The 9,510-nt window shown below is 67.5% G+C and overlaps 2 protein-coding genes across 2 annotated transcripts; one reads left to right on the top strand and one right to left on the bottom strand.

The window, feature by feature from the left end:
• The first annotated feature begins 889 nt into the window (after positions 1 to 889).
• On the top strand, positions 890 to 2,703 carry INHA (inhibin subunit alpha). The gene is made up of 2 exons (XM_076340771.1): positions 890 to 1,256; positions 1,970 to 2,703. Exons 1-2 carry the CDS (start codon positions 890 to 892, stop codon positions 2,701 to 2,703), a joined length of 1,101 nt encoding a protein of 366 aa, XP_076196886.1.
• A 1,860-nt stretch (positions 2,704 to 4,563) lies between these two features.
• On the bottom strand, positions 4,564 to 8,596 carry LOC143161665 (gap junction gamma-1 protein-like). Its single transcript, XM_076340770.1, has 3 exons — positions 8,523 to 8,596; positions 4,901 to 6,108; positions 4,564 to 4,773 (listed from the first exon to the last, which is right to left on the bottom strand). The coding sequence occupies exons 2-3, from the start codon at positions 6,081 to 6,083 to the stop codon at positions 4,766 to 4,768; spliced, it is 1,191 nt and encodes a 396-aa protein (XP_076196885.1). The 5' UTR covers positions 6,084 to 6,108; positions 8,523 to 8,596; the 3' UTR covers positions 4,564 to 4,765.
• Positions 8,597 to 9,510: the final 914 nt, after the last annotated feature.

The following is a 9,510-nucleotide window of genomic DNA, read 5'->3' as shown; positions in this document are numbered from 1 at the left end:
GCTGCCCACCACCCCTCAGGCAGGGCTGCTGGATGGGGGATGCCTGGCACTGTCCCCGCAGGCAGCGGCGGGAGGAAGGGCAGGACGCGCTGGGTGCTCTCACAGCCTGTGTCCCTGCTGCAGCTCCTGCCCCAGGAGCCAGTCTGTGGCTAGCCAATCCAAAGGGCACCATGGGATCCTTTTCCTGGCATTGCTGTGAGGTCTCCAGCTGGCCTGGCTCTGCCTCACCTCTTCTCCTCCTCCTCCTCTCCTGAAGCTGGCCCAGCCTTCCCCAGCCCCAGGCAGCATGGGGACCTCTTGCCGTCCCTGCTTCACATCCTCAGGACCTCGCCAGCCTCCAGGATGCCATGGAGATGCCACAGCCCACCCACCCCAGCCTGCCCTCCCCAAAGCCCCCTCCTCACGGCCCGGCTCCCTCGTGAGCTTGGGACATCCCAGCCATCCCTGGCATGAGGGTGCCCAGCCTGTCATCCCCAACATGACCCCCCACCCTGGGGCCTTGCAGGGCCCTGCCCAGATGTCCCTGCTGTGCACAGCCACTGCCATCTCCCACTGTCCTCCCAGAAGCCCCAAATCTGCAGCTCCTTCACCATCGGGGGCACCCAGCACCGGCAGCTGCAAAGCTCGCCCAGGGTGCCCCCTCCATCCCCACCAGCACGGGAAAACCTTGCCAGCAGCACCCTGCCCACAGCCCGGCCTCCCCAGCCCCATGCACCCACCACCCCCTGCAGCATCCCCCCCCCCCCCCGCACCCCCCTGCCCGGGCGCCATCCCCCCCCAGACCACACTGTCCTTGCAGTCCTCGCATTCCAGACGTCTCAGTGCTTTCGCTGCCCAGAGATAATATTCACGGCGAGCAGACGTTTGCGTCAGTGTCAGATAGGTCTCAATGCCACCCTGCCCCGGGGGGAGCGCAGCAGGCAAACGGGCTGGGCAGGCAGGCAGGAGCCCACTGCAGAGCCCCCTGAGCTGCTGGCCCGCCGCACGCCCCATGGTCATGCTGCTCCTCCTGCACCTGCTGCCTGCCATGCTGCCCACTGCCACCCTGGCCAGCTGCACCGGGGCTGGTGCCGACCGGCAGCTCATCCTGGCCAAGGTGCAGGCACGGGTACTAGAGCATCTGAGCCCCCCACTTCTCCAGGAGGAGCCCCAGAAGGAAGCAAGGAGGGTGCACCGGAGAGATGTCCTTGAAAACGCCGAAGTCGAGCCTGAGGAGCTGGAAGACATCTCCCAGGTGATCCTCTTCCCTTCCACAGGTGAGAACGCCCTGGTGGGATGGAGAGGGCGGAGGGGTGAAGCAGGGTGGGGGCTTGGGGCAACACAGATGCAGCAGGATGGAGGAGCTGCTGTGGGGGTCTGCAGGAGAAGAGAAAGAGGGTACACCAGGCTAGGGTGCGGGCACGGGCAAGGTGTGGAGAAGAGCCAGGAGGTGGAAAGGGGTGGCAGGCGGGGACAGGCAGAGCAGCCCAGAACACAGGCAGGGAGAGGGGCAGGCAGCACAAGAGGGTGCCGAGAGGCTGGGGAACGGCTGGGCCAGGTGGGATGCAGGGAGATGGGGGCGCTGAGGAGCAGGCAGGGTGGGATAGGGCGGGATGCTAGGGAACGGGGCAGGATGCTGGGAAGTAGGATGGGATGGGATACTAAAGGACAGGGCAGGATGCTGTGGGACGGGGCAGGATGACCAGCTATGGGGCAGGACACTGGAAGATGGGGCAGGATGCTTGGGGGATGGGGGGCAGCAGTAATGGACCAGCCTAGGGCACAGCAGGGCTCAGCTGTGGGGTGCAGTGCAGTGGCTGCTGCATGGCACTAGACCTCAGCTCCCCTGCACCATGCCGCAGCCCAGGCCGGCAGCAGGGCGCCCTGCCAGCATCCTGGGGACCCTCTGTAACACCCCACCTCCCACCCGGTGTCAGGGACCCTCCCCAGGTTTGGGCGCGCGCCCTGAGCATCTTTCTCCCTCCCACAGACGTGCCCTGCGAGCCCATGCAGCCAGACAAGCTGCTGGAGGAAGAAGGGATTTTCACCTACCTCTTCCAGCCCTCGGCACACACCCTGAGCCGCGTGGTGACCTCCGCCCAGCTCTGGTTTTACACCGGCCCCTCGGCCGCCCCCAACCACTCAGCCCCTGATGTGCTGACCCTGTCACCACAGGGCCACATGCCGGTGGCAGCCACGGTGGTGCGGACACCCGAGCACTGGATGGTGTTTCACTTTGCCCTGGAGCTGCTGCCCCAGCTCTCGCAGCCGCTCTTCGTGCTCCTGGTGCGCTGCCCCGGCTGCCCCTGCCTGGCCGAAGGGGACAAGATGCCCTTCTTGGTGGCCACCACCCGGGCCAAAGGCAGCGAGAGGGCTCGTCGCTCCGCCATGCCCTGGTCCCCGGCCGCCCTGAGCCTGCTGCAGCGCCCGTCTGAGGACCTGGCTGCCCACACCAACTGCCGCCGGGCTTCCCTCAACATCTCCTTCGAGGAGCTGGGCTGGGACAAGTGGATCGTGCATCCCAGCAGCTTCGTTTTCCACTACTGCCACGGGAGCTGCGCAGAGGGCCACGGGCTGAACCACCGCCTGGGCGTGCAGCTCTGCTGCGCTGCCCTGCCCGGCACCATGCGCTCCCTGCGCGTCCGCACCACCTCCGATGGCGGGTACTCCTTCAAGTATGAGACGGTGCCCAACATCCTGGCCCAGGACTGCACCTGCGTTTAGGGCATCCCACAGCCCAGCCCCGGACCGTCATCCTGCCCAGGAGGAGTCGCTCACCCAGGGGACCCCCGGCCCCGCGCTGCAGGGACCAGAGGGACCTGGCGGGGGGGTTTGGGCTGTGCCACCCTCCCCTGCACAAGCTGGAGTTTCAGGCTGCTCTGGGTATGGTCACGCTGCCAGACCTGCCCCAGGGCCGGTCCCAGCCCAGAGCAAGCTGGGGCATGGCAGGGCAGGGACAGGCACAGCCTCCGACAGAGGCACCAACCCCTTGCCGAAGCCAGCCTGCCGTCTGCAACCAGCTCAGCCCCCGTTTCTCCCCACCTGCTCCCCTCCCCCAGTTTCCCCCCCAAAAAAAGACTGGGGTCCCATTCCTGCTGCAGAGTGCAACAGCCTCCCCATGCTCCCAGGCACGGCCAGGCTGCTGCGGCAGGGATCAGGATGTGCCAGGACGAGCCCATGCCAGGACCTTGCACTGGTGGTGGGGCTGGTGGCACGGGTGGTGCTGCAAGCGAGCCCTCTCCTGGTGGCACAGCCTGTTGGAAAGCTTAACGGGATGAGTGAAATAAACCTGTTCCCTTCACCAAAACAGCCTGGAAACGCCAGCTTCCATCAGAGGCAGCCACAGAGGCAGCATGTGGTTGTGCAGTGGGTTGCGAGCTCCCCAGGGGCTTTTGGCTGGAGGAGGGAGGGGATGGGCAAGCGCTGCAAGAGGCGTCCAGCTCCGACCCGGGGTCCCAGAGTGGGGGCTGAGGTGTGCTGGCCAAAATCAGCATGGCGTGGCTGGGTTTGACCTGGCTCCAGGGCAGGGGAGCACAGGGCAGGGCAGCATCCCTTCCGCTCCCGGCTGCAGCGGGATGGGGAGGCACGGGGAAGCCTCTCACCGGGCCTCTCGCAATCCCGCTCCGCCAGGCCGATGGAGGCTGCCCCGGCTGCAGCCGCCTCTGCACGGCAGGAACGACTGAGTCACCCCAGGCAAGCAGGGAGGTCCCAGGGCAGGCGGGCGGCGCTGCCGGCCCCAGCCCAGCTGCGCAGGATTCCCTTCCCACCCCTTCCTCCCCAAGGACCGGATGCAGCAGTTCAGTACAAAACGTCTCCAGCCTTTACTAATATAGATATTAAAAAAAAAAAAAGAAGAAAAAACAGAGCGACAATCATTTCTGAGTAAAAAACAACGCTACAAAAATCCCCGTGTGACCCAGGCTGAGATGATGAGAAATGCCCTGCTGGCTCCCGGCCGAGCCCAGCTTGGGGCACCGTGTCCCCCCACTGCGGGACCAGGGTCCGGCCCCGCACAGGGGGTCCCGGCCCCACGGCCAGAGCGGGAGGGGATGGGCTTTGGTCCAAGGGTGGCCAGCTGGGAGCGGGGCGGAGGCGGCAGGAAGGACAGCCCCTGCCCTCTGCACAGACATTTCCCAGCAGGCCAGCCCCGTGGCTCGCACCCCCGTGCCAGGACGCCGTGCAGCACGGCCCCCCCGGCCACACCGGCACTTTCCGGCAGCGGCACCACCAGGACTCCTTCCGTCCCCTCTGCTTCAAGCTCAATGCCAGCCCAGCCCCATGGTTCAGCCCAGCCAGCCAGACCCCCAGGCTCGGCTCCCCGAAACCCCTATGCCACGGGGGCAATACCAGCATCGCCAGCATGGCCTGCACATGCACAGCGCCGGCCAGCGCAGCAGCAGGTGGCAGTGGGCACAGGAGGGCACGGGGAGGTGTGAGGAGAAGATGCTGCAGGAAATGGGTGCGGGAGGAGGAAAAGGGGGTGAAACGGGAGACGGAGGGGCGCAGGCCCAGAGCAGAGACCGGGAGCAGAGTATAAAAATGCCAGGGTGCACACGCTGACGAGTTTATAAAAACGTACAAAAATAAGATATTCCCTTTTTGAAAATTAAGTAGGAATGTCCCCCAAGGCCCCCATCCCTGCTGCTGCCCACCGGGACAGGGCTGCCCGGCCAGCCCTGCCGGACAGGCACGCGTCACCCTGTGCCCCGTGCCCCTGGCAGGCTGCCCGTCCCGTGGTGGCGGCAGCAGCCGCTCTGGCAGACACCGCCGTCGTCCCTGGTGGCACTCACAGCCCTGCGGGGAGCAAGAGGCAGGTTAGTATCCACCCCAGGGGGAATGGCATTCCCTCCCCGGGGGAGCCCGGGGGTAATCCCCATACCCCCACCCCAGTTGGCCGGATCCGTCCCCCTCCCCGGCTCACCCGTGGTCCTCTCGCAGGCGGCGGTCCCCTTTTCATGGGCGAGGTTGAGGCGGTTCTGCTCAGCGGCGATGCCGTTGGCCTCAGGGCTGCTGCTGCGGGCAGGGCTGGGGGGCCGTGGGGGGGGCTGAAGGTGGAAGGCCACCTCCAGGTGCTCCTGGGCCAGGCGCAGGTGCTCACGCAGGCGGTCCAGCTCATGCGCCGGGGGAGCCCCGGCCAGGGCGAAGCGCCCTGCCACCGCTGCCTGGGCCAGGCTCTCCCGGTAGTCCAGCTTGCCATCGGGCAGTGGGGCTCGTGGCGGCTCCTTCTTCAGCGAGTGGTAGGTGGGGGGTGCACCAGGGGCTTTCTTGGGGTACTGTGGCGTGGGGCTGCTGCCAGCCGGGAGCGGGGGCCCATCGGACTGGCTCAGGGCATCCCGGATGCGCCCCACACCAAGGTGCACGAGCTCACAGAGGTTGAGGAAGAGGCAGAGCCCGCTGACGGCATACATGATGAGGAGGAAGATGGTCTTCTCAGTGGGGCGGGAGACAAAGCAGTCGACGGTGTGCGGGCAGGGGCTGCGGCTGCAGACATAGGAGGGGCTCACCTCAAAGCGGTACAGCAGGTACTGCCCGAAGAGGAAAGCCGTCTCCAGCAGCGAGCGGCACAGCAAGTGCAGGACGTAGGCGCGCATCAGCCCATCCTGCTTGATGCGGCGTCGGCCATCATGCTTCTCTCCGCCCTCCGGGCTCTTCTCCTTCTCCACCTCGATCTCCTCAAAGATCATGGGGTCTTCTTCGTTATCATCCTCTGCCTCCTCGTAGTCCCGTCCGGCTCCCCGGCGCACCACCGGCATGCGTGCCCGCCGGGCTGCCGGTGCCCGGCGCCGTGAGGACTCGGGCATGCGGGCGATGCGGTGCATGGCGAAGCCCAGGTAGAGCACCGATGGCGTGGCCACCATGATGATCTGGAAGATCCAGAAGCGTACGTGGGAGAGCGGGGCGAAGGCGTCGTAGCAGACGTTCTCGCAGCCCGGCTGCTGCGTGTTGCAGACAAACTTGCTCTGCTCGTCGTAGTAGATGGACTCGCCCCCCACGGCTGTCAGCACGATGCGGAAGACGATGAGGACGGTCAGCCAGATCTTGCCCACGAAGGTTGAGTGGTTGTTGATCTCCTCCAGGAGCCGCGTCAGGAAACTCCAGCTCATCCTGGCTAGACAGTTGTCTCAAACCCTGCGGGGAAGGGGCAGGCAAACAGGCACTGAGCAAACCCACGTGCACCTCACCGGGCCCCCCAAACCACCAGCCACCACCCCAGCTCTGCCCCTCTCCCTCTCTCAGCACCAACGTCCCTTCCCTTACGCACAGGTCCACAAACACAGCTCTGCCCGGGCAGCCATCTCCCCAAAACCACATCCCCTGCCCAGCGCCGCCTCCCCATGCTCCCGTCGGCATCCTGCTCCCACCCTGCCACCAGCCAGGTAGGTGGAGGGGACCCACGGAGCAGGGGAAAGGCTGGGACGTCCCCGTCCCCTGCAGGACGCATCTGGGGGAAGAGTCAGCACAACCACAGCCAGGGTAAACACGGCAGCATGGGGCAGCGCCAGCTGGGGAGGGCGAGGGGACAGGCAGGGGACAGAACCGCCTCCTCCGCCCCCGGTGCCAGGGCACCCGTCTGCCACTTGGTCCTGGGCAGGTCCCCAACCAGCGCCGCACCCTGTGCCAGCACCCACACCCTCCCACGGGGGTCCATGGGCCCCTGGAGGAAGGCAACACGCAGGCAGCACGGCAGGGTGCCAGCAGCTCCTCTGGCCCACTGCAGCTGCCAGCCCCAAGCCCCGGCCAAGGGGGGACTCCCCTGAGCAGCATCCCTCACCACATGCCCACAAGCCAGGTCCTCTGCACTGCACAGAGCCCTCCCTTGAGGGCCAGCAGAGATGCAGCATCACTCTGCCCCACCAAACCTCCGCGCTGTGCCCACCCTCCTGTGGGACCCCCACCCCCAATCCCTACGAGTTCCCGGAGCCCACGGTGGCTGGTGCTCAGAGCACCCCGCAGCCTGACGGCAAAGGCTGGCAGGGGAAGCGGAGCAGAAGGCAGGAGAGCGATGGCGAGGGGCAGCGTGGGGCGGTCAAGGAATTGCACAAACTCCTGGCGAAGCAGCTGACACCAGAGGTCGGGGAGGAAATTACGAGGAACATGCCACAGCTCCCGGCCAAAGGAGAAGATGCAAGAGCAGACACCCTACCGCCACCCCCGGTTTCAGCAGCTTGCACACGAGCTGATGCAAGGGCAGCAGGTGGCAGGGCTGCCTGGAGTGAGCAGAAGGGATGTGTCCCCATGGAGCCCCCAGCCTCCCCCACGCCTCGCCTGCCCTCTGGCCAGCCCCGTCCCATCACCTCCGGCCAGGGCATGTCCCTGCGGACGATGGCTCCTGCTGCACTCACGCCACTATTGTCCAGAATAAGAGGATCTTTTTGGCTTAGCTCAGCCTGCCTCCCAAGCAACCTAAACAGAAAAGCCCCTCCAGCACAAGCACCTGCACTCAGGACGCACTCCCGCTGATGGCCTGGTGCTCGACACAGCCTGCTGAGCTGTGGGAGGTGGCACGAGCTGGCATCAGGGACCCAAACCCAGCCCATCAGGGCCACCATCCTCCTGTGGTCAAGCACCCTGCAAGGTCTCGCTGCAGCCCCATCTCTCCGGTGCAAGGCTCTCTCCCCCAGGACCCCACTGAAAGGAGGATGCTTTGTGTCTGCTTCTAGCCCTTGCCTGGCAGCAGCACACAGCCCTGGCCCCAGGGTGAGGGGCTGGAGCAGGGGACAAGACCTGGGGACCAGGCAGGAGTGCAGCCCCGGGAGCTGGTAAGCCCAGGAAAAGGGAAAGCACACACGTGGGCACTGCCGTAGCGGCCAAGGAGAGATGACACAGGGATGGACTGCAGCGTGGGTCAGGAGCTGCGGTGGGCACGGCTGGGGCAGAACAGAGCTCCCTGCGCCCATTCCCCCTGCCCCCCCCAGGGCAGGTGGCCAGAGCCCAGCTCTCTGCCGAAGGGGCCAAGCCACCCACCGCCTCCCGGCTGCGCCGCGAGTCAGGGCCAGCACCACGTGCCTTGGCCAGGCCCTACATGTATGTGCCCAGCCCTACCGACCCCAGGTCCCCCTGCCTGGGGCCCCCAGGCCCCTCTGCCCCAGCCTGCCCTGCCGAGGGACCCCACCTCCCCAACCCACATCAGATCAGGGCCCCCTGCACCCCAGCACTGGGCAGCCCACCCTGGGGCTCGCGAGCCCCTGCCTGCTCAGAGACCCCTGTCCCACTGATGCCGGCCAGCCCACGCTGGGTCCCACTGACCCCTGCCAGCCTGGGGACCCAGCCCCCCAACCCCCGCCTTCCCGGGGCCCCCAGCCTCACTGACGCCAGCCCACCGGGGACCTACAGCCCTGCTGACCCCAGCCCGCCCAAGATCCCCAGCCCCCCGATCGCCCCCCTGCCTGCGGCCCCCAGCCTCCCTGACCGCAGCCCCCCGCCCACGCCCGGGGCTCCCGCCCCCAGCCCTCCCGGGATACCGACGCCCGCCCCACCTGCCCCAGCCCCAGCCCCACCGACCCCCGCCCTCCCGCAGCCCCCCGCTCCCCGGCCCCACTCACGGCGCGCCGGGACGAGCGGCTCCCGCCGGCAGCGGCGGACAAAGCGGCGGGGCGGCGCGCCGCCGCCTCCCGCCGAACAAAGGGGCCCGGGGCCGCCCCGCCCCACGCCCGCCCGCCGGTGCGCACCGACCGCCCCGCACCGACCGGCGGCCGCGCCACTTGGCGCGGAGCTGCCGTCCCGTCCGCCCCGGCCCCGCCGGTCCCGTGCCCGCCGGGTGACTCAGCCGCCGGGCGGGGCGCTGCCGCCCCCGGGCCCCGGCCCCGGCTCCGGCCCCCTCCCCGCCCGCGGCTCGGGAGGCCGCGCAGGGCTGCGGGCAGGGGCCGGTCCCGGCCGAAACTCGCGCGAGCGTAGCCTCTGTCGGCGACATCAGCCGCCGCAAACCCCGCTTTCCAGGCAGCCGCCCAAACCCACCCGTCTCCCGGAGGCTGCTCCCAGCCCCGGCAGCCCCATCGAGCCCCCGGTGGGCCGGCTCTCCCCCTCCGCCCTTTGCCACCGGGGAGCTCGTTGGCGCCCGGGATGCCGCCCCCGCCGAGGTGCGAAGCTGAGGCTTCCTGCTCGCTGTGGGGAAACGCTCCAAACGGTTGGTGCGGCAGCAGCCTCGGGGGCCCTGGCTCAGCCGCGGGGTGTTCGGGGATGAGCAACGCCTTCCAAAGGAGCGCTGGTGAGCCTGGCCGCAGAGGGAGAGGTGGGAGCCAGCGCTCCGGCCACCAGACTCAGCTGCACAATAACCTCCCGTCCCCCATAACACCAAATTCTTCCTCTCCCAGTGAAGAGAAAGAGAGAGGATGGAAGAAAGGAGGGACCCGGTGGCACCACAGGACAGGTGGTCCCAGATATGTGGGAATGTGGAGCAAAATGTGCCTGTGTGGTGGGAATGCACTTCAAATCCTTTGAAGCCTGTGCTGCTTCTCGTGCCCCAGGCCAGGTCCCTGCAGCGGGACCAGGGCCGAGCACGCAGCACCTCCAGATGTGCCCTTCGAGAGCCAC

This window comes from Aptenodytes patagonicus, chromosome 6 (assembly GCF_965638725.1).
Source record: "Aptenodytes patagonicus chromosome 6, bAptPat1.pri.cur, whole genome shotgun sequence".
NCBI classification, from domain to species: domain Eukaryota; kingdom Metazoa; phylum Chordata; class Aves; order Sphenisciformes; family Spheniscidae; genus Aptenodytes; species Aptenodytes patagonicus.
The sequence above is the reverse complement of the archived record's forward strand: the minus strand, read 5'-3'. Positions and strand labels throughout refer to the sequence as shown.

Coding starts and splice junctions, on each gene's coding strand:
- INHA (XM_076340771.1), top strand. CDS start 890: ATGCCACCCTGCCCCGGGGGGAGCGCAGCAGGCAAACGGGCTGGGCAG. Junction 1,257..1,969: donor GATCCTCTTCCCTTCCACAG/GTGAGAACGCCC, acceptor TCCCTCCCACAG/ACGTGCCCTGCGAGCCCATG.
- LOC143161665 (XM_076340770.1), bottom strand. CDS start 6,083: ATGAGCTGGAGTTTCCTGACGCGGCTCCTGGAGGAGATCAACAACCAC.